General features: G+C 38.7%; 1 protein-coding gene across 3 annotated transcripts in view; it reads right to left on the reverse strand.

Annotated features, from left to right (window-relative positions):
• Positions 1 to 23,322, reverse strand: part of MYO1B (myosin IB) — a 198,178-nt gene that overhangs the window by 32,205 nt on the left and 142,651 nt on the right. For all 3 annotated transcript variants that reach the window (XM_090045222.1, XM_090045221.1, XM_090045220.1), the window contains exons 10-15: positions 23,065 to 23,212; positions 22,163 to 22,281; positions 18,805 to 18,891; positions 18,436 to 18,501; positions 4,180 to 4,284; positions 2,688 to 2,750 (exon numbers count right to left, since the gene is read on the reverse strand). In XM_090045222.1, the coding sequence (XP_089901348.1) occupies positions 2,688 to 2,750; positions 4,180 to 4,284; positions 18,436 to 18,501; positions 18,805 to 18,891; positions 22,163 to 22,281; positions 23,065 to 23,212 (588 nt within the window). The remainder of the gene's footprint in view (positions 1 to 2,687; positions 2,751 to 4,179; positions 4,285 to 18,435; positions 18,502 to 18,804; positions 18,892 to 22,162; positions 22,282 to 23,064; positions 23,213 to 23,322) is intronic.

Genomic DNA, 23,322 nt, shown 5'->3' on the forward strand with positions numbered 1-23,322 from the left:
GCCCTGTTTAAATAATCTTTTTTATTAACATCAATATGATATTAAGCTATTTTAGAAAAGTATGGCATTATAATAAAAATATAGCTAGGAAAGCAAAACTCAAAAACAAACACAGATCAGCTACACCAGTGGTGATGCAAACAATCTAGTTCCTGTAATTAAGCATATAATTAGTTCTGAACCATACATTTAATATTTAAATCATAACAAGTCAGAACTCTGAATTTAACCTGTCAAAACTCCAGCTTTAATATTACAGCTGAATTATATATTAAGCTCAAAGAAGCTATTCCAGTCTGAACCCATTCTTGAAGTCATTCATATCACTCAAAATTCTTCGAAAGCTTGATTTCAGTTAAAATAAACTTTATTTTGAAAGCGTGAAGAAAATCTGTTAACATCTTGAAAACTATTTGAACATGAAAAACACATTTCTTAACGAAAAAATTAGTTTTGTGTATTTTTCTTCTCTTACTTCATTACAGGAGCCCATACAACATTCTCATTCTTGAGATCTAAAAACCATTGAAAACAGCAAAAATTTGCCATCTTTGGTGCAGTAGTGCGTTTAAAGCCAATTCGACTATAGACACAAGTATGAAATATTTTTAAATAGATAATATTAGAAAGCTGCTTTAAAGCCATTTTAAACCATAGATCCCAAAGCATTTTATAAAGGAAGTCACCCCCTCATTTTACAGAAAAGAAAAATGAGATACAGGCAAAGTTACAGCAATCTGTTCTATGAGATTATGCTGATTCTGATATTCAGACTTATGAATATTTAAAAATAATACCATAAACTTACATTACATTGCATTGTAATTGGTTTTTAAAGTATAATGTATGGAAAAGTTGCTCCTGTTCAGCTCAGCTCAAGAACTGGCCGGTTTGTTTTTCTTTCACCCCCTTCCTTAACATACATTCATGTTACTGAAAGTGTATTTTTCAGATTTGAATTTTGACTTACTCTTTTTTCATTTTTCAAAACTCAACTTCAGTTTTTCTCCTAGTAGATACCAGAGACTAATTTATCATCACCAACTTAAAAATAAGCAGTTAGTTTACTGATCGATTTTATATACACACACACACACACACACACACACACACACACACACACACACACACACACACTCTCTGCTCTTCCCCCCCCCACAAAAAAAAAGACTCAGGGAAGATGAGAGACAAATTTTATAAACAGAATAAAATATTAAAATAAAAAAGTACAATAAAATTCTCACCCACGAAAATTCAAAAGCAATCCACTCTCCCACTCCTCTGACCAGTTAATCACATCTTATATAGTAACCCAGCTACACAACTGAGCAATTAATGGCATGATAAAATGGGAAATACGTCACAAAATTGTTCCACGAAATATTCACAATAATTTTGTGGCTGTTCCCATTGCGCTTGAAATTGAACATGTGGCAGGGTCCCCACCATACAGCCTGATGCTAGCTGCACAGTGGGGCTCTAGGACTGTCTCCACTGCAATCCCAAGGCTGGGACCACAATCAGCTGATTGGTAGTCCCAACCCAGGACCCACCAGTGTCATATTCATTACAGTGATGTCCTGAGACCAAGACCACCAATGAGCTGACTGGCAGTGGTTCCAGTCCTGTGACTGCCCTGGAGCATCAAACTAACTCTGGTGCAGTCCTAGTTCCAGCTCCAGGGCCACAACAGCTCACCGGACACCCAACTTTCTACTTGCACCAGTGTAGGGGGAGCCTAGGATCAAGATCCTTAGCCTTTCCTGCACTGGCAAGTAGTAATGATATGACTGGGATCTATTCTCCCATCCCCAAAAATCACTCATGGCAATTGTTTGAACCAGGGAACAGATCCCATCAAGCCATCAAGGGAACATGTGCCAAGGGCCCAAGGAAATCCACTCCCCCCACACCCCCAGCACAACCTGACTTCACTTCCCAACCCAAATTCAATCCCTCTGTAAAAGGAAATAAAAATTCTTACCATACCCTCTTCCTCCCTCCCCACCCTCCCCATTCCCACACCCAATGGACTTTTCCTTCCCCAATATCATCACTCCAAAGCCTTCCTCTCTCAAAAACAATTATGAAAATGCTAGCATGTATTTTGTATTACTAGGTACATTATCTTTCTGTTCTGGTTGTTTTGAAAGTTTGTGAGACATAAAAATAAAACTGTATTAAGTCAATAAGAACTATTGTTATTAAGAACAATTACTTCCTGAAGCAGGTGGTGACTGAATTCCTTGGTTTTCAAACAAAAGAAATGTTATTTAGAGTTGCTGAGGATATCTTTTAATGAAAGCAGCACTGCATAACAATATTTGATTTAACAGAATAAATAAATGTAGTTTGTTTTAGAGCTAACTGCTGCACATTTCTAAGGGAAAATGTAATCCATATATTACTTAATAGCTTTGCCCATTCCAGACTTCTGAAATACCTTATTAGACTAGACATTCAGCAGACTAAGCATAAGTAAGCTATGATTAAGTGCAAAAACAGAGCCACTATATACATTATACACACACTCACACACAAAATTGAAAGCTACCACTATCATTGCAAACCAACAGAAATCCAGTGGAATTAGGATATTTCCGATTTTATAGCACTTAATTTCATGAGATGAATTTTAGAAAAACTGCATGCAGGCAAGAGCTTTTAAGGCAATAATTACAACTTACATTTTCTATTAGGTCACAAATTATAGCGTTGTTGAAATATTCAATGTGAGTCCATTCAATACCCTAGAAGAACAAAAATTAAAAAAAAACACAAAAGAAAAAGAAATCACTGTTGAAGACCACTTTTTATTGGCATATTTAAGTTACATTCCTATTTATTAGGATAACCTTTAAAAGTTAGGTCTATATGTCATATATGTACAAATGTTTTTGGATCCTAGCATTTTATCTAGGAAAATGCAATATTCTACCACTAATATTATTTGAACAAAATGAATGCCCTTGAATGGCTGCCAGACTTGCTTTCCATTCCATTCTCTAATCTATGTCAATTTCCCATGCACTTCATTGGAAAGGAGCCAAAATTTTATACTGCAAGGACTTGGGTCAATAATGCTTTGTGTACACTTGCAATGTTTATAAGGAAGTAAGTCAATTCCAGTGCAAGAATCTGAGACCAAGATTTCACTGTTCTTAATTTTTGATCAGGAGAAAAAGGGCTAAATTTAGATGCAGCCATCTGAAAACCCAGAAAGTCTGGCTGCTGTTCATAAATTCTTAATATTTTAATTTTTTTTAATATCAACAATAAAACTCCCAAATATGGAAGAACTAGACCAGACAACATATGCATTACAGAAACCTGCTAGTGCACATGATTGAGGGAGATGGCCAAATTTATGGAGCAAAAGCCCGATTATTTTAAGTCCATTCTTAATTTGTATTCTGCAGTAGTATCTACTAACAGTTTAATTCTTCAGAAAGAATTGAAATTTGATTCAAAGAACAAATTACAGTAATTATGTTTTCAAGTCCTTGACCAATCAATGAAAAAATTACTTTAAGTTCTGTATTGTCTTGATAATTACAAGGCAAGAAGAAAGTCTATCCAGTTTTCAAAAACATTTAACATAGCACAATGGTGCCATTCAATCTAAACACAGAGAACACATGTTAAGTTTCTACAGTTCTGAACATTTCCTCTGACTGGTATGTATAATAGAATATATTGCTAGGACCAAAAAAAACATTAACTTCATGGCTAACCACTGAAAAACCACAAAAACACAATAAGGTGGGCTTTTATATATTGAGAGTCCATTCTTAAAACAATACCTATGGCTTATTTTAAAAATTCACTTAAGAAAATTAATAGAATCTATCTATAATTACTTTCATACAATCTCATTTCATCCACCTACCTGATTTTAGACCTATCAATCATGCATTATTAATAATACATATAAATAAAAGTTCATTCTGACCTCTTATCACTTCAGACATGAGAATGTGAAACAAAAACAAACAAGCAAACAAACAAAAAGCCTCCCCAACTTTTCCTGCATAGCAGATGCATTCCATGGCAGATTTAGGATTAATAAGAGTTCTCAGTGTTATGCCCCCAAAAGGTACATTTAGTGTTATGCCCCCAAAAGGTACATATACAAGAAGGCAAGAAACTAGCATATGAAAAACTAAATTTTATTACTACCTCACGTATGTATTCTTCCTGTTCTTCTTTAAGGGTGAGTTCAATGAAGATCTGCTGCAGCTTCTCATTACAGTAGTTAATAATGAATTGCTCAAAACTGTTTTCCTATGAAACAAAGTAACATATTTGCAAGTTTTGTTGTATCATTAATTAAACCAGGGTAAAATACTGCAGAGGCCATAAGTGTACAGCAGACTTATTAATTACTCTGTCTGGTATTAAATGTGGCATTCTGAGGATACACTATTAAGTTTTTAAATGGGAATCTATTTCTTAAGGCCAGATCATATTATGAATAAAAACAACTGGAAAATAAACCTGATCTTACAGTTTCTTCATCAATCCCTAAAGATGAGGCGTTGACAAACTTATGTGGCAATTTCCCATGAGGCAAGTGATCAAACTCAAAGCAGGGAAAACTTTCCCTTGCTCTACCCTCTCCCAGATGGTAGAACATTTTCCCGGGGTGAAAATCACCTAAGTACCATATTATTTCCAAAAATTCTAAGTGCCTTTGCATTCACTAATTAATCAACATTGCTGACCAGAACATATATTAAAACAAAAAATAAGTGTATTGGTAGCTCTTATTATAAAATCAATGGGAAATGAAATACTATATTTCTTTAAAGATTCCTACTGGCAGGAAGCGCAGCCATGGTATATGGGCAAAGTGTTACATATTAAACCATAGAATGTCATATTTATCATTAGGCCTGTGCAAAGCATCTTGCATTTGCTTCGGATTTAGCCGATTCAGGGGGGGTGAGGAGGAACACAGTGATTTGACTCAGTAATTTGAATCACTATCCCAAATTGATTCAGCCAAATTTGATTTGGAGATTCGGCCAAATTGAACAGGCCCCATCCTCCACTCTCCCAGTGCCGTCAGTGGCTGCCCTGCCCTGCCCCAGCACTTTTTTAAAAAAAAAAAAAAGAAAAACTAAAAAAAGAAGCACCCCACATGCACTGGCTCCTGCGCTGTAACGGGGGGCTCTGCCATGAGCCCCCAGAGGCCCTGATGGCCGCTGCAGCAGCTGGTAAGCACAGGGCTTTAAGTGCTGGGATGCTGGGGCTGGGCAGGGGAGCAAGAGCAGTCAGAGGCATTCAGGGGGCTGGGGGAGTGAGTGGAGGATGGAGCCTGGTGGGGGTCCCCCCATGGTCCCTTCCCCCCTCCTCCAGTCCATGCTTACCAGCATGGAACCTGGGTTCACCTACCTGCAGTGGCGAGCAGGGACTGCCCGAATCTCCGAATCTTTTCCAAACCAATTCAGAGGCTTTGAATCAATTCGGAGCTTTGAATTGGTCCCCTGATTCGATTAGAATTTGGCCACAAAATCATGCCGAATCTCCTCCAAATCAAATCAGCAACTGAAACTTTGCACAGCCCTAGTTATCGCTAGAGCACACTTCCAAAAGAATACATTTACAAATCCATAAAACTATAGCTGGGGCAAGTGCCAGAATACAATGGATGAAATCCTGCCCCGGAGTGGGAGAGGGGTGGGGAAGGGTCAGTGGTGGTTTACCATAAGCTTTAGGGAGCCAGGATTTCACCCCAAAAATTTACTTAATGGGTTTATGGTAATCATAAATGAATTCACAATGATGTCCAGATACTTTTTTAAGCAAGATTTTTGGTGGATGTTTATAGGCATATTTACAGTCTAGGCTCTATTTTCTTCTCAGTAAGCATTCATATGGCTCACTAACACCCTATAAGAATTCCACTTACACATATATGAGACCAATGTTACTTACAGACATGCAAAATTAGTTTCAGGTATGTCTGTTTTTCTTCTTAATAAAGACCATTTAATTTATTTTACTGACTAGTATTACCGTATTTAAAGATTTTGGGAGGACTGAATTTGCATAAACACACAAAAAATTTCATATTATTAAGCAAATTTGCCGGACAATTCCTGTAAAGCATAAATTATGCTGATGACAATTTCATAGATATAAAAGTACATTTTCTAAACAAATTTGAACAGATGGTTGCTAAAGTATTAAAATAGAATTAAGAACACACTCAAGCAGATTAGAAAGAGCTGAAGTTGCACAAATTATTCATTTCAATTTGGGTATAAGCTAAAGCAAAATCAAAACTGATCTCCAAACTTTTTTCCAGCCACATCAAATCTTGTCCCTCCCAGCAAGATTGCAAAACTGCAGAATTCCAAAAGAGTATATTAAGGTGTAGCATGCATCAAAACCAGCACTGCAAACAAGTCATACTTACTCCATCCTGTTGCAAAAAGAAAAAATTGCACAGACTAGTCAGTTGTAATACGATTTCTATAGCACTACACAATACATCTGTCAATGCCTATTTAATGTAAAAAACACAGCTTAATTTCTTTAGACTATATCTATTATAGATTCATATTAGTATCTCTCACTGAAGATGCAAAGTGCTATAGTAATTTTAAATATTTTTATTTATATGCATGCATTTATATTTTTTTCATCCGATTCCCCCAAAAACACATAATTGAAACAAGTTACTGTGTCACAAGGGACAGGTTTTCTGTACTTGTTGGCTCTATTTACTCAATAAGGCACCACTGGGCTTTCGCATTACCCTATAACTGACGTATTTACTTGAATACAAGAGACAGTTCCCTCCCCCTCCCCCATCAGCATGTGGAAAAGAGTCTCTCATCTTACATTCAAATACAAGAAAACCTCATTAAACACATTGTCAACTGTTAAACTGCTGCCACAAGCAGCATGTGCTCAGTAACGAAAACCAACTATGAAGTTGATCAAATGCAACCCACTGTTTTTTGTAACAGCCCTTTAAAAAAAAACTGGTAGGCATGTCCTCTGCAGGGAACTGGCACCAGGCCTGGAGGTAGTGCAATACCAGGCCAGCACTGGAAGAGCCACACTCAGCCCTGACACCCTTCCCTTGATGCCAAAATTGCTACAGAAGAATAAAATAGTATAGCCCATCTGAATAAAATATGTGATAGTGCCCATTGAGCACAGTACCCCTCAACACTGACTCTTTCTCGAGTCATGGTGAGCCACTATATTTTGACCTCCTCATTCCCACAATCAAGTTGCACCTTTCCCATTTCCAATGATTCCTGTTTCTTCATCAACTTTAAGTATGTGGCAAACATCTCCAAACAGGGCCCCAAACAGTTCACCGTGGTGCCCCCTCTCTCAGCCAGTTGCATATGATTAGTGTGGCCCCACCCTTCATGAGAATCGCTGGCCGCCGGATCCAAATTGAATACTTCCCTATTCGCACAGACCTACAGTATATGGCTGAAATATAATTATAATAAAGGATACAAGAGGAAGCATATTTGTGATTTATGCCAAAAGCATTGACATAAAATGACTGAACTAAGAAGACATACAGCAAGACATTATTTAATGTAAATATACCTTGGGTAAAAGATACTGCTTTTCACAGGTTTTGAAACACTATCTACACAAATTAATTAGAATGTTAGAGTAGGTAAACACCAACTTGCAAAGTAGCTTTCATGAAGCTACGTATGAAGTTTTTATAAAGCTACTCTATTACGAATTTGCTGTATAACTCTATCCTTCAAGCTATGTAACTAAGTTATAAAATACCCAGAATAAATTATATTTTTCCATTTAACTCTGATCAGACATGAAATGGCCCCTGATATTCTAATGATGTTTACTTGAAATTAACAAAGAATAGTTTAATACTTAAGGGAGGCCATAAACAATAAATGCAGGAACCGTAGTATTTCAGATTTTTTGGATTTTTTTTCCATACGGGGCAGCAAAAAAGGAAAGACTTTTTCGAGCTACTGATTAACAGCCAGACAATAATGATAGCAGGTTAAAATACTTCTACTTGTCATACATGAATGATATCTGTTGCTTACTTCTTCTACCTAAGGAGAGAAATTGTTTTAAAAAACAATAGCTGGCACTCAGATATGCAAAAGAGAAAGAAAGAAAAAGAAAAAGCCTGTTTAGATTCAACATTTTTCATGGAAGCTGATGAATTTCAAATACTGTGGGGGGAAAAATACGAAGAAAATTAAAATATCAGAAGCCCTATGTTTTCCAAGCTTTGGAGTAAAGCTTCTTTCCATGATGTAAATCTGCCATTTTAATGTTGGAAACATCTGTTTAATCATTGCATTTTTATAACCACATTATGCAAGTTCTCCCTATGAAACTATTATAAAACATGGAATAAGAACTTCACAGAGCTAGAATATTCTCAATCTGTCAGATTAAATGACTGGTGCTAGCAAATAAAAAGGTGCTTAAGATAGCTGAAAATTCACATCAATTTTGTAGACAAACCTCATCTTATTCTCTCAGTCCTTAATAAGGTATGGCAATAAACAGCAATCTGAAAACAGACCAAAACTATCATACTACACTGATACAAATATGGCCAAAATCAATGTAAGAACAAAACTGTATCAATATTAGTCTCTTGATCATACACGTCTGATTTTATGTTTCCAACTACTGGACAGTCATTTGGCGGAATCTATACACAGTAAATATCTACATTGCTGAATTCTGACCTTCAGTGCAGGAAAATCTGCTTCCTCTGGGTAAGTAAGGCCACTATTTTTCTTAGTTTGTTATCTTTTCATGATCTTCCTTTTGGTATTAGCAAATGTCAGTGGGTATAAACACATGTTTAGTCCTGAATCAAAAGTTATCCCAGGAAATGAGGAGGGTTTCATTCTAAGAAAGAGTTTTGTCCTTCAACAGCTAAACGTGTGTGTCAAGTTACATACAGCATGGCATTATCAGAAATGATATGGATGGATTTTCTTGACCAAATAGAATATTGCTTCAGTAAAGTACTAATGGTAAAGATTCAAAATTATTTTCTATTTAAAAATAAAAGTCATGCAAAGACCTTAGGTAGTACTGGCTCAAAATGGATATAATAAAGACGGCTGTCAGATTATTAAGAGCAGGAAAAGCTTTAAGGAGCTAATACACTATATATAAAAAATGTCTTAGCTATATTAATAAAAATAGAAATGCAAGTAAGTGCATATATAATTGCTATCAGCAAAAAATATGGGATTAAGCAACAGCAGGCCCATGAAAACAAAGGAAAAGTGTTTACTACTCCAATGCAAGGCATATTCTTGAGTGAAAGAATTCCTAAAGTATCGAAAAGGAATAGAATATATATTTTTTATGGAATTACCCTATACCCTCACATTTTTCCACCACGCTGATGTTTATTTTTAAGAGAGTCTTCAGTGGAGATTTTCAAAAGCTACAAAGGGCAAGTAACTATTTAAGTGCTATTGAAAAAAGAAATCTGAGAGCTGAGTGCCTTCCCATTTACTCCTTTGAAGGTGTTGCCCCCCAGTATTCAACCATGTGTTAAATTGTGAGTTTTCCTTATGTCTATGATAAAATATGACCAAAGTTATTGTGTTATTAAAGGAAATAATTCACTTAACATCCTAGCCTGTGTCCAAACCATGAGTCCTTTAAAATTAGGATTTAAATTAATATTAAAAATGTTGTAGGTAACTGACTGTTCTGATCAAACATACCCATTCCCAAAATATAACATTTATTTTATCCTGACTAAAGCTCTTATTCCTTAAGACAAAGCATCATAAAACAAATATCCACAAAACAGGACAAACCAGCATTTTCAGAAGCCATCTTAGGTTACCACTAAGAACTGAAAAAGAAAGTCACCTGGGACAGAAGAGCAGAAGGAAGGTCTAGATGCAAGGATAAACAAAGGAACAGACCTGAAAATGTAATTAGCATCCAGATGTAATATTATGCTATAGTAGAATATCATGTGATAGAGATTTTTACAGCTAGCCAAAATGAGATTTGGATTTGGGAGGTAGAACTATAGACTACAAGCACTAACACTGTGAAGATGCTGCTGCTGTCCTCCAGAAGAGACCAAATAATAAGATAGATACCAATTTATCTCAGCCACAGAAAATAGTAATTCACATAAAACCAAATTGGCAATCCCTGCAAAGGTACTATAGGTATTCTTTGTTCTTTGTTTAATATTTATTCTTTTCCTGGGAAGCATTTCAATACTCTGGAGATACATTAGTACACTGAAGTAAGTGTTGAGTTTCAAAAACACAAGAACTGTCATTTGGGGGGAAATGAGGTGTGTGGGGAAGCAGGGAAAAGAATGCATTGGAGCAGACTTGAATAATTGAGTTTGCTGGGGTGTCTTAATTAGCATGCTTCAGCAGCTTCCACATCACTCGTCTTCAGCATCCCTTCACTTCAAAATGGCAATGGGCACTTTAATTTAAGCTCGTCGAACAAGCTTTAGTTGAAGCGTCCCCACCGCCAATTTGGAGTGCAGGATGCTGAATACATGAAACGCTGAGGCTGCTCCTTAAAGCATCCCTAAGCACATGTAAAGACACCTTTAATCTTTTGTTTAATCTTCTCTCTAAAAAGTATTTATTGTAAGCACAACTCTAATAAGAAAAGACGCATTATTAATCTTTTGTATTCCTGAGGGTATTTTCTCAGCACAGATTCATCACTTGAAGACAGGCTGATTGATAATTATAAAAAGTCATAACATTATGTAAACTAAGTGCAACTATTTCTTTTGATTCCTTTAATAAAACTCTACATGTACCGAGTCAACTTTTTGGTCTGTCCAAGGTGCACAATGATGTGGGAAACTGGCTTTTTTTTTTTTTTTTTTAAGAATGATACATGTCTGTTTGTATGCAATATACTATGCAATGACACTAGTGCATAAAGAGTTCTATGAGGGCCCATAGGCTGCCTAGGGAAAGCTCAGTGGCAAGAGAACAAAGTCAGGGAATCCTGTAAGCAGGATGGTCTCCCCCTGCCAGAGATGAGTTTTGCTGGACTTAGAGAAATTTAGAAAACACTGGCAAGGAAAAATTAAAGTGTAAAACACAGCATGTAGGTCTTTTACTGCCTTTTACCTTTTGTACTTTGCATCTTAGACCCTCGGTGAAAGAATGTTTGCTTCAAAAATACTGTTTCTGAGTCACTTTCAACACTGCACCAGTCACGAGTCTCCAGAGTAAAAGGGCTTACAAATGCTAAACTGTACTGAACCTACTACATTAACACAGCGCGATATGCCCTGGAGTTTATTGCTTCAAATTAATTGCATGTGTAGACACGCTCAAAGTGAGGTGCAGAAAGCCAGATGTAATGATCATACTTGTCAGACACAAGCATGTCAAGTGGTCCTGGTAAGCATGAGATATCACCTAACTAAAACACCGTGTACAAATGGGATTTTATGTGCTCCCATTCATAGCAGAGACCAAACATTCCTTCCAGGACAGTTAGTCCAGGATTGTTCTTCACTAGTTCATTTTCTACAAAGATCTTATGGATGTAAATTCATCCTGCTGAAATAAAAAGGATCATGCTTCTCAGGTAATTCCACATTGCCATATTAATTTTCATCTGAAATACTAAAATAACCTTGCAAATGTTTCTTTCTGAAGTGCTGAATTGTAGCTATTTTTATGTCTAAAATATACATATATGAACTTTTGTTTTTGAATTTCTACCATGTTTGGTCACAAACTTGAGAATGAATTGTATGTCAGATTTCAGTTCAACAGGTTTTGTAGGTGGATTTCTCTTTACTGAATGAGCTTGAGAGAGAATTGACCAGAACTATTTAGAACCTGGCAAATTACACTAGCTACAATAGAGAAACTAGGACAGAAACAAAACTTAAGTTACCATTTTATTCTGGTTGAACACTACACTAGCAAACCATTCCCCCCATCCCCCCTCCTGTTCAAGTTATTTCTCAGTCCCCCAGGATGCTTTCCAGCCCTGGGCTGTACTGTCTGCTCCAGAGGAACAGGGTTGTCCCCACCTCCCTGCTCCTTAGCCAATGCACTATCACTACTCTGGGCAGCTGAAAAGGTGGGGATGGGGATGTCAGACCCTAGCCAGGGTTTGCCTAGCAGGGGCAGACTGACAGGCAGACTCTGGCTGGGGTTCGTGCACACGGGAAAGGGAGTTTAAACCCCTCTCCCCCATTCTACCTCAGCCTGCTGGTCTGGCCTGGGGTCTGCCCATGTCCCCCTGTCCCCTTCATTCGAGTGGGGAGCAGGGGAAAAGCCTGGAAGGGGCTGCTCTGGGGTCCTGTGTAGGCGGGGAAGGGGGTTTAAAACCTCCTCCCCACTCCGCCTCAGCTTGCTGGCCTGGCCCAAGCTCTGCCCATGCCCTCCCACTCTCCTCTTGAACAGAGAAAAGCCTATCAGGGGCTGTTTTGCACCCCCTGGCAAAACCCACCTGGACTCCATGAAGGCTAGGATGGGTGTTTAAACCCCCTCTCCGCCATCATACTCAGTGGGCCAGCCAGGGCCTGGTCATGCCTCCTGCACCCAGTTCGAGCAGGGGAGGGCTTCTCTCCTGTCTTCCCTTCCTTCCTTTGTCAGTGGCTGGAAGGTTGGAAGGTGTGCTCTAGCACCGGCCACCTTCTGGCCTGAGCCAGCGCAGGCATGGGGCTGCATTTCCAGAATCAAAAGTGAATGTCTGTTCACTTGGTTCTCAGTTCAATCTATGTAGGCTAAACTGACCTGCAAAGATTGAATCGTTTCAGCCTTAGGCTTTTTGATAGTCTGTACTTCATCCTGGGGAAAAAATATCAGCCTTCCCACACAGAGTTATCAAGTTAGTGCATCAAGCTTTCAATTTCTTATAATAATCCTTAATCTGGAATTCATTAAATAAATGTCATGAAATTTAGCCTCTGTTCTGCAAAATATTTTTGCTTACTGTTTTCTTCCAGAATTGAAAATGAAAGGAGCTTAAATAGATGTGTCTGTAAAGCAAAAAAGGGCCAGGAAAAAGGCATCCTGGAAGCTTAACCACAAGGCTTCTCCACACTGTTTCCCAGGTACCCAGGCTGATTTGCTGAAGACACTCAAAAGTATGCAGCAAGGACAAGCCAAGCACAGCCTCACAGGTGAATTTAAAGCTCTGAAGCATGGGCAACTGGTGCCATCTGAGTCTGTGGGGGCATCAGCGGTCGATTGCCAACGCCGGAAGAGCCAGCAGCAAAACCAGAAGTGCTGCTGATGCTTCTCTCAGCCCGCCGACCAATCTCGGGGGGGCGGGGGAGGGGTACCAATTTCAGGGGGCACCGACCGGTGCTTCTCTTGGTGCCCCCACTCCCTGGCCAGCAAGGGCCAAAGTGCCCCACCCCATGCCCTCACTACATGTCACCTATGCTTTGAAGAATGTCAGTAGACTCAGGTGGGTAGGGCATGTGTAGGGTGTGCTCAGTCCTATCTCTCCAGAGATTCATAAGATAGACCATGCCCCAGAGCAGTGATTCTCAACCTTTTTAAAGGCACCCCTTGACAGACCTAAGGCATGCCTTAGAAAGTGCCAGCTCTTAATTTTCATTCATTTTTTAGAGAACTAGAGAAAAATAATACAGCAATTCCTCTGCTGCAAAGAACTTGGACCATAACAGGTCAGAATGTTATTAACACAATGGATTCCTATTTGAAATCTCTGCGTTTATCTTGCGAGTAACATCTGCACACCTAACAGTGCTAACATTGGTCATGTACATACATTCATTTTCTCCTGGGAGAGTTTCTGCTTACCCCAGGAGAAAGCATGAGTGTACACACGTTCAGGATTTCTCCCTCAGAGCAAAAAAGCCTGCTGCGAGAGAAAAATAACCTTGGAATGAGGGTTAAATCACTCCCAGGAGAATTTATCTTGGGAGAGTAAATGTCTGTACACATTCTCTTCTGAGAAGCCACAGCACAGTCCTTCAGCATCCCACAGTGCTTTGCTCCCTGCCCTCCCCCACCAACCGGAGGAGACAAAGAGTGTTGCTCACTGGCCTCTGCTGCTCCAACCAAACAGAATATAGAAGACAGCCCTTCCCAATCTCATACTATGCTGCAGGGATATGCAGGCTGCCCCTGAGCAGACTGACTAGTCCAGACAAGGCTGCCATGTCCACCGCCACTATTTGTCTCCAGGCAGACAGAGTCAGCAGAGCATGCTGAAATGTGTGCATATGGGCCCTCTTGCTTTGCAGCTTCAACACTGCAAGCTCTCTACTCTTTGCTCAGCATTTAAATGTCTGTTCAGGTGTTGCCAGGTAATATTTTCTACCAGCAAAACAAACCTAGGACAATTCTTCCAAATCATCTGAGTGTATATATACACCCACTGCGTGGAATTAAAAGAATCTCAGAACACCCTGGGGCACATGGCACCCTGGCTGACAAACACTGCCTTTCACTCAAAAGTTTTTTAGTCATTTTTGTCCTGATAACATTGAATAGATTAAAATAAGCAGATATCATTTGTGATATGAAGAACTGCTAGACCCTGGGACATTGCTTTGGATTTTGGCAGATCTGGTTTTTGACAAAAATGCAACTAAATAAGGGCCAAACTCATGAGGTGTCTTTAATTCTAACATCATGTTAATACCAAACTTACTTTTGTCTAATTCTCTGTCAGACCTAAAAAAAAAAAACAGAGCTAGTTTTGTACTCCAGCAGCTGAAGAAACTAAGAGAGATCCATGGTATTTTAATAAAAATTGCTGCATTTTCAAAAATTTAACCTGGTAATGCTAAACAAGGAAAACAAAGAACCTCTACTCTTTTAGTAAGGTAAAGGCTAGGATTTTCAGATATAGAAATCTCTCCCCAGCACAGAGTTTTTAATCACTTTAGAGGGAAAATAGCTTCAGGAAGAAAACAACAACAAAATGAACAAACAAAATTTGCTCTAATCTGGCCACAAGGAAAGTATTAAACAGAAAAATATGTGGCTCCAAGGCAAATTCTACCTATGAAACAAAATGACTCTATAAAGCGTTGCAACAGTTCTGAAATCTGAATCTAAACACAAGCAGCTTGTTAAAACCAAGTAAAGCTAATCTTGTTATAGGCCCTCATGGACAGTTCAAACATTAAAAGGTGAAATCCTGCCCCACTGATGTCAATGGGCTGGTATTTCACTCTCCATCTGTTAATAATTAAAATCTATTTGTTTCCCAATGGTTAAGGCAAAAGATGAAAAGCACCAACCATTCTGTATTTTCTGCCTCTTTCCCCATTTATAAATCTAACTATATGAAAAAATGTGACAAAGCAAATAGATTTGCTAATATCCATTTTTTGCTTACATTAATTTACAGCAGTTAAAGCATATGCAAGAAATAACCTCTCTCTTGGGTTGGGTTTATACTTTTAAATGCAGTTTAAATAGGTAAATGAGTAAGGGAGTGTATATTATTGATAATCCACAGATCATTTAACTTTGTTAAAAATACCAGTTTAAAATAGCCATTTTACTTAATAGTTTATCAAGTTTGAAATGTACAGTAGATTATTCCATGTTAAAAAGAACCCTCAACTCACTCTATCAATATATGTCAACTAATACTGTGCATGTTTAATGATTCTTTTGTAAAAAAAGTCCATCCACCAAAAAAAATAAAATCATTACCTAAACTCACCCTCAAGTACAGTACTGTGACTATATAGCTATATAATGTAAAATTTTATTTAACTATACCAGATTAGTTTAATACTTGATATAACCATTTTACCAGTGATACCAAGTATATATGTACAAATTGGTTACTTTTTTAAAACAACTTTTTTCTCCTATAAATGTTATTTTAACAACCTTTAATTGGACTTAGGCAATTATCATTCATTTAAAAAGCTTTTGTCTCATGTATTATTTAGTTGACCTTATTATATGCACAAAATTGCTCTATCTTATCTACACAATATTCATTAAATGGTAAATTTGTTGTAGTAAATAGCTTTGACATTACTGAACATTAAACATAGCTTTATTCAAATTAGAGCTGGAGAACATATTTTATTTTGTGGGAATATCTGCAAATTTGAGTATTTTTCTATTCTGCAATTGAAAAAAAAAAGTCAAAATTTTCTAGAAGTGAAACAGCAACAAAATCATTTCTTGAACTACATTTTTCTACCAATTTTCTTTTGAAACGCAACAGAAGCACATTCTCTAATCAGAAAAGCAATTCAGTGGGAAGTCTCCAATTGGCTTTACTTGTATTATCACACATCTACCTTTCCTTATGTTTGACACATTTCTGAGTTAAATATGCTATTATTAACAGTTTATGGTACAATTGTGCCTAGCAGCCCACATAATAGATCATGACCCCATTCTATTACACACTGCACAAATACATATAAAAGGAATCTCTGCCCAAAAAGTTTACAATTTAATATAAAGTGCTGATATCAAGTGCTGATCCAAACTAGTTAAGTCTGTGGCATGGATTTCTATCGATTCATAGTTTCATAGTTTGTAGGGTTGGAAGGGACCTGAGCAGATCATCTAGTCTGACCCCCTGCCATGGCAGGAAAGAGTACTGGGATCAAATGACCCCAGCTAGATGTTCATCTAACCTCCTCTTAAACACCCCCAGGGCAGGAGCCTGCATCACTTCTCTTGGAAGCTGGTTCCAGACCCTAGCCGCCCTGACTGTGAAGTAGCGCCTCCTGATATCTAACCTAAACCTACTCTCTGCCAGCTTGTGACCGTTATTCCTGGTCACTCCTGGCGGTGCTCGGGGAAACAGTGACTTCCCCAATGCCTGCTGATCCTCCCTGACTAGTTTATAACAGGCCACAAGATCCCCCCTCAGCCTTCTCTTTTAGAGGCTGAACAGGTTCAGGTCCCGCAGCCTGTCCTCATAGGGCCTGCCCTGTTGTCCCCTGATCATGTGAGTGGCCCTCCTCTGGACCCTCTCCATGCTGTCGACATCCCTCTTGAAGTGCGGCGCCCAGAACTGGACGCAGTACTCCAGCTGCGGCCTGACCAATGCCGCATAGAGGGGAAGGATCACCTCCTTGGACCTGCTCAAGATGCATCTGTGGATGCATGCAAAGGTGCGGTTGGCCTTCCTTACAGCCTCTCCACACTGCCGGCCCATGTTCATCTTGGAGTCAATGATCACTCCCAGATCCCTTTCTGCCTCTGTGCTGACAAGAGGGGAGTTCCCCAACCTGTAGGTATGGTGCCAGTTAATTCCAATGGCACTGAACCAGATCTGTAATTTACAGTTGTCTAACTGAACCATGAAGCTGAGGTGGCAAGCCCATGGCATGTCTGCACACCAGTCTGTAGTCACCCACCACTGAGTTTCATAATATACGGTGCACAGTACACTCTTCTTGATTTTTTTCAAAACTAACAAAGGGTGCTCAGCATTCTTTGCTCTTCACTCCAATAAAACAGATTTACTAAAGTTTCCAGATTTCCATTTTATGCATTCCATGTGTCACAGTACATGTATGCAAAAAGGAAATTGAATTTGTTTTTCATTCTGCTCTGCAAAGGTATGTCTTTATACCTACTTACTTATGATATTTTCTTTTAAATGTTGAAAATATACAGAATGAAATTAAATGCAAGGAACCAGCTTAAATTTAACAATGTATAGCCATCCTACAACTCAGTGATTTAGTTGTATTTTGTGTTAATAGAAGCTTACAGCTTCCATACTCTGCATGCCCAATCTAGCTCACAGGGCTATGGCCTGCAGAGCTTTCCAGGGGAGCCATGGGAAGCCATATGGGCTGGACTACATGGCACTGGAAGCCAAATCCAGCCAGGCATTGAGAACCCCTGCTTTATACTAAACATCATGGTACTAGGACATTTGAATGTCTCACAGTTTGCTTGTGTTTGGGTTTTGTTTCTTTTCCAGTCTGAAGTGTTCCAAACTGAAAAAGTTATCCTAAGTAAGTAGCAGTGCCATTATATCAGCAGCCTAAAACTGGTTGAACATTATTATTCTAAGCATGCCAATGTGGAAAAGTTTATAATTTCTTTTTAGTTTTTATTAAGAAAGACATCTTCATTTGTACAGGAAATGCAATTTATAGTCAAGTAACCATAGTATTCCTCAAGGTGGTATTATACAAGCACTAGACACAAATGCTGTATGACAAGTCTGACATTACCACTGTTTGTGTTCAGACAAGAGTAAACATTTACTTTCCAATAATACCCTTAATATTAACATGACACATTCAGTTTGGTTTTGATGAATTTGTGTTGGATCTGCTAGACATGACCACCCAATCTCAGTTTACATTTAATGACATCTTGCACTTAATGCAACACACTTAACAATTTTAAATTCCGGCTGCACATTTGAAAAACAACTTCATTTACCTTTAATAATAGTTGTATAATTTCTTGTTGGCTATAAAGAGCTTACCTCAAAAATTTCAAAGCCATAGATGTCCAACACTCCCATGACCTTTTTTCTTACTTTTGTCTGAGCCTTTAAAGAGAAAGTTGAGTTACAGCTTGGTAGTACATGGGGTCAAGAGAAATGCACCTTATGGGCATGCTGCCTTATTGCCTAGGCTAAATAGCTAGGTTTGCATATTCAAAAATATTTAATGTATATGTTTTCATAAGCTTAAAAACAAGCAAAATATATTAGTGAGATCCAGATAAAGATAAAAGTTATTCACCTGCAGCATTAGCAGACCGGTAACACCGTACTAGCGCATGAGAATATGAAAGTGAAACTGACAAGTATAGTTTTATTGATTTCTTTACAAGCGCATAAGAGTATTACCTTAATGCTCTCATTGATTCTGGTTACAAGCCAGGAAAACAGTCTACTGTACAAATTCTTAGCCAGAGCATCACGGGCATAATAAGCCTATTCAAGGGGAAAGAGGTAAAAAAAAAAAAGTGTTAGAAATATTGGGCTAATCCCTGAACCATTTATGCTTTTTCAGTCTCTTAAAAGGGCCATAAGAAGGACGGAAGCGACTTTCAAGGAATTTCCCCAGTAGACAAGAGTTCTCAGTCTGGAGAAGGGCTACTGGAACACTTCATGCAATTTCCCTTCCCAATGTCTGCCAGGGCTGGAGGGGCTGTGGCCAGAGAGCACTATACCCTTCCTATTCCTAAATGATCAATGCTCCGTGATAAGCCTTGCATCCAGGGCATAACTTAAAATAGTCTAGTATCTGCTTTCACTTATACCAGCAGCTTGACAGATCCAAAAGAACCAAAAATTTAGGAAGAACAAATACGGTTTAAAGCTACCTTTCCCTGAACACCCACACTCCAATTTCAGTGGAGAACAAGACAGAAAATAAAAAAATGGTCTTTTGTTTAATGGTATTGTGTTAAAGAATATTCATATACCTAAAAGGCATCCAAGGATTCCAGGAGGACTTCAGATGTAGTAAAAACTTAAATCTGTGAACCTGATACATGATCAGGGCTTTCCTACTGAAAAACAGGTTCTTGAGAAGCCCCCTCCCTAAAGAGATGAGACTATGAACTCAATTATTTTTGGACAAAAGGTATGTAATAATCTTGACTTTTCTGTACTTTGAAATCAGTCAGAGAAATAGGAAAACAGGTCGGAGGGTAAAGGGACAAAAGAACGAAAAAGCAAAAGGAAAGGAGAGGAATGACAAGCACTCCTTAAAATAGTTTTCAATTTTTTTAAAAACCTCCGAATATGAGTTTTGATCTAGAATGCCCTGCCCTCCACTGCTCTTCTCCCCTCCTTACACATTTCCTACTTCTATTTAGATTCCTTCTCTGAACTAGAAAGGATACTATCAAGCAGACTTCATGATAATGATTAAAATAAATGAGGAAAACAGCCAGCAATACAATCTGTTCTTGACTTGTTTATAGCAAATAAGAGGGAAGAAAGCAAGTACTGATTCAAAGTAGAGAAATACCTTTAATATGGCGGAGACAAGAACTCATGTGTGACAGGGGGCCATCCCTGGGGCCCGTCACAATGTCGACCCACCCACCTGTCTAGGGCAGTACGCCCACCTGACTCTCCTGCCACACCTTTGACATAATTGAATTGGTGTTTCTAGGTGGGAGGCTGCCCATTTTAATGCCCTGATGCCAAGCGCATTATACACAGCTCCCTTTTACTGTGTCCCGTGCCTTGCAGATGGCATCCCTATATGGCTCCGGCCCCATACTGGGCCTCACTATGTTCCTGGCTGACATTTGGGTCCCAACCTGGATCCGTGCTACTCACGCGGCCAAATCTCTACCATCATTCAGGGCTGCAAACTCCCTAGACCCCTTTCCCTCACAGCAGTGGGCCCCCTCTGGGACCTCTGGCCTTGCCTCTAGGCCAGTCAGGACTCCAGACAACTGGCTCTGGTCATCATTCATGGTGGGCACTTTTGCCCTTTGACCTTCCTGGCCCTGGCCCGAGTGACCACTCAAGGGTATTTTGGGTATGCTGTTGAGCCACTTGCCTTCTCTCTCTCATATGGATCTGCCTTCTCGGGCCCCTCCAAACACTGTGCCCACTCTCAGAGCTTGTGGGCCACAGTCATCCTGGACCCCTCCTGAGTCATCCTGGACCCCTTCTGGGGCTTATGCCACATGGGCCTCATGCCTCTGATGACATGCCTGGACCCTCAGTCTGTCCCCTCTCCAAGGTTACCCACTAGGTCATGAGGGCTGAGGCTTTATGGAGCACCATCCTTGTCTTTCACTAGGGATACACTGGTGTGGCATTTCATGGGGACCACCCTGCCATAGGCAGACCTACCACACCATCCAACCCCAGCAGAGTATCATTTTAGGTCATTCCCCAGACCCAGGAATCTCCTCCATCCCTATAGTTCCTACCCTTGACCTTCAGGTGCTCCCCAGTTGCAAATGCCAGCCCTGCTCCCAGCTTCAATGGCCAGGCCCTCCAGGTTGCCATGCGACTCCCTGATTGGCTTTGCAGTCACCTGCAGACTGCTTTGCTGCATACTCAAGCCTACCAAAGGTCCCCTGCCACACCATGCTAGAAAATATGGTCTAATCTAAATTAACAAATTGTCCAGCACTGTCCCTTTGCACATCAGCAACAAAAGATGGGCAAGATGAAAAATGTACTAACAAAGCATAAAATATAGGAGACAAGATGCTACAAACTACTAATCACACTTCATTTGGAATACTGTGCTGCAAGAGTCACTGTACCACAAGAAGGATATTATTGCCTTAGGGCAGATGATGTACCGGCCAATGAAGACCAGTTATGAAGAATCTCACTTAAAGACAAATTAGGGAATTTAATTTATTCTTACTAGAAAGCAATAAGCTTCAAGGTGACTTCAGTGTAACTTGCAAAATTATCATGGAATTAGTTGTATGTATGTATTTATTTTTAAATAACACCTCCAAGTCCAGACTACATTCATACCCTGGCCTTCTAATGAGAAAATACAGTATTGGACATTAGTGGGAAACTCAACCAGAACTATTCCGTAGCAAGAGTAATAAGTCATTGTGAAAGTAATTGAAACTAAGTAATTTTAAGAAACACCTTAATTTGTTGCAGAGGAAGTGCTGAAGGTTATGGTGAAAAAGCAGGAAGTTTGAAATAAATAAACAAAGAATAAGAAGAGGCATGTTCAACCAGATGGCCTTTTCCTGTTCCTAAAATATCTTATGGTCTTCATGTGCTAACTTCCAAGTTGGCTTGCATTTGATATTAGTAGCTGCAGCAAGAAGGGAGGAAAGGGAGGGATGCTGAGAAATTACAAAAAGGAGGAGGAGTGTGGCATGCTGAGTTTATTCATGCTACCAGCAAAAATTTCCAAGCAGTCCAGTGGGTATAAATCATGCTATATTAAATTGGCTGTTCAAAAAGAAAAGACGGTCTGCCACATCAGGATATATTACATTTACCGCATTTCCGCACAAGATGTAAGATAAGCTTCCTATGTTCTTTCCTTTTGGACATGACTCATATGTAAAAACAAAATCATCAGTGATCACAGTCAAACACTCAAAACATGCATCAAAGACAATGAAGAATGCTAGTTTTGCTAGTGTTAGTTTGAAGTACTTTGTGAACAGCAGTTCTACTTTTGTTACAAAGCAGAAAACATACTTCAGACATACCATTTCCCTTTAAAACAAAAGGAAACTCTTTTTACCTGAGCCACATTTAGGGTTGTAGAGACCTTTTCTTGTTTGGCTTCAACTGTACGGAAACTAAACGCTCTTTCCAACACTGACTGATCAATACCTGTTAACTCACAAATTTCTTTGAGCTCTACAAAACAAAAAACCAGAGTATGAATAGAAATAACACTTCCATATCACTGTTTATATTGACTGAACTTCTTCACGCACTTGTATATACTTAGTTATTATATTTAACTTTAACATTTTACATTTAAAACTGAAGAGCATTTTCAGAATAGTATTTGGTAAATTTGGAGCAGTTCCCCACCCACTAGAGATGGTTAAAAACATCCACATCCACAAAAATTCCAAAGACATTTTGTTTAATCCATGTCAGTGTTTTTCAGAAAGAGGCTTCTTCACTCCCCCGGCCACCTCCCATCACCATTTTCAGTGGCTTCCTATCCTCTTAAGTAGGATTTTTAAAAACCCCACCAACTTAAAAAAATATCACATCTCAAGGGAGAAAATGGATCTTAAGATAGAATGGCAATATGAAAAAACAAAATTGAACACCTATATGCCCTCCACACACACATGCACACAGGCTACAAAACACCCAAAGAATAACATTCATTTATAGTAAACCAGTATCTTCCATTTAACATTTCAGAAAAAGATGTAGTAACATGCAAAACAAAGAAAAATAATTTTACGAAAAAATCTATTCTTCTAAATGCCAAACTGATTGAAACATCATGTAAGATTCCACCTAGCTTTACTTATAATGTGCAAAACAATTAAAGAAAATAATCTGCCTCAGCTACTAAAATATACACATATTAACACTGTGTCTGTACATGGTGCAGAATGCAAGAACAAATTATTTAAACAACAGTACTATTTTGCCTCATCATCACTGTCACCTTACCATTTTTATCTTTAATTTTACTTTCATCTAAGCCATTTACTCGAGATTCAGGTTTGAATTCAATGTTTCCCAATTTCAGAACTGCTGCTACCACTTCAAAGACAGATTGTGTTTCATGATCCATAAAGCCAACAATCTGCATGGCATTCTAAAAAGAAAATAAAAAAATAAAAAAAAAAAGGGTGGGGGAATCTTGAGATAGAATGAAGCCAAATAGATCAATATTTGCAAAATGTACCATTTAGGCACATTAGCACA

This window comes from Crocodylus siamensis, chromosome 4 (assembly GCF_052110815.1).
Source record: "Crocodylus siamensis isolate JL-2025a chromosome 4, ASM5211081v1, whole genome shotgun sequence".
Taxonomy (NCBI): domain Eukaryota; kingdom Metazoa; phylum Chordata; order Crocodylia; family Crocodylidae; genus Crocodylus; species Crocodylus siamensis.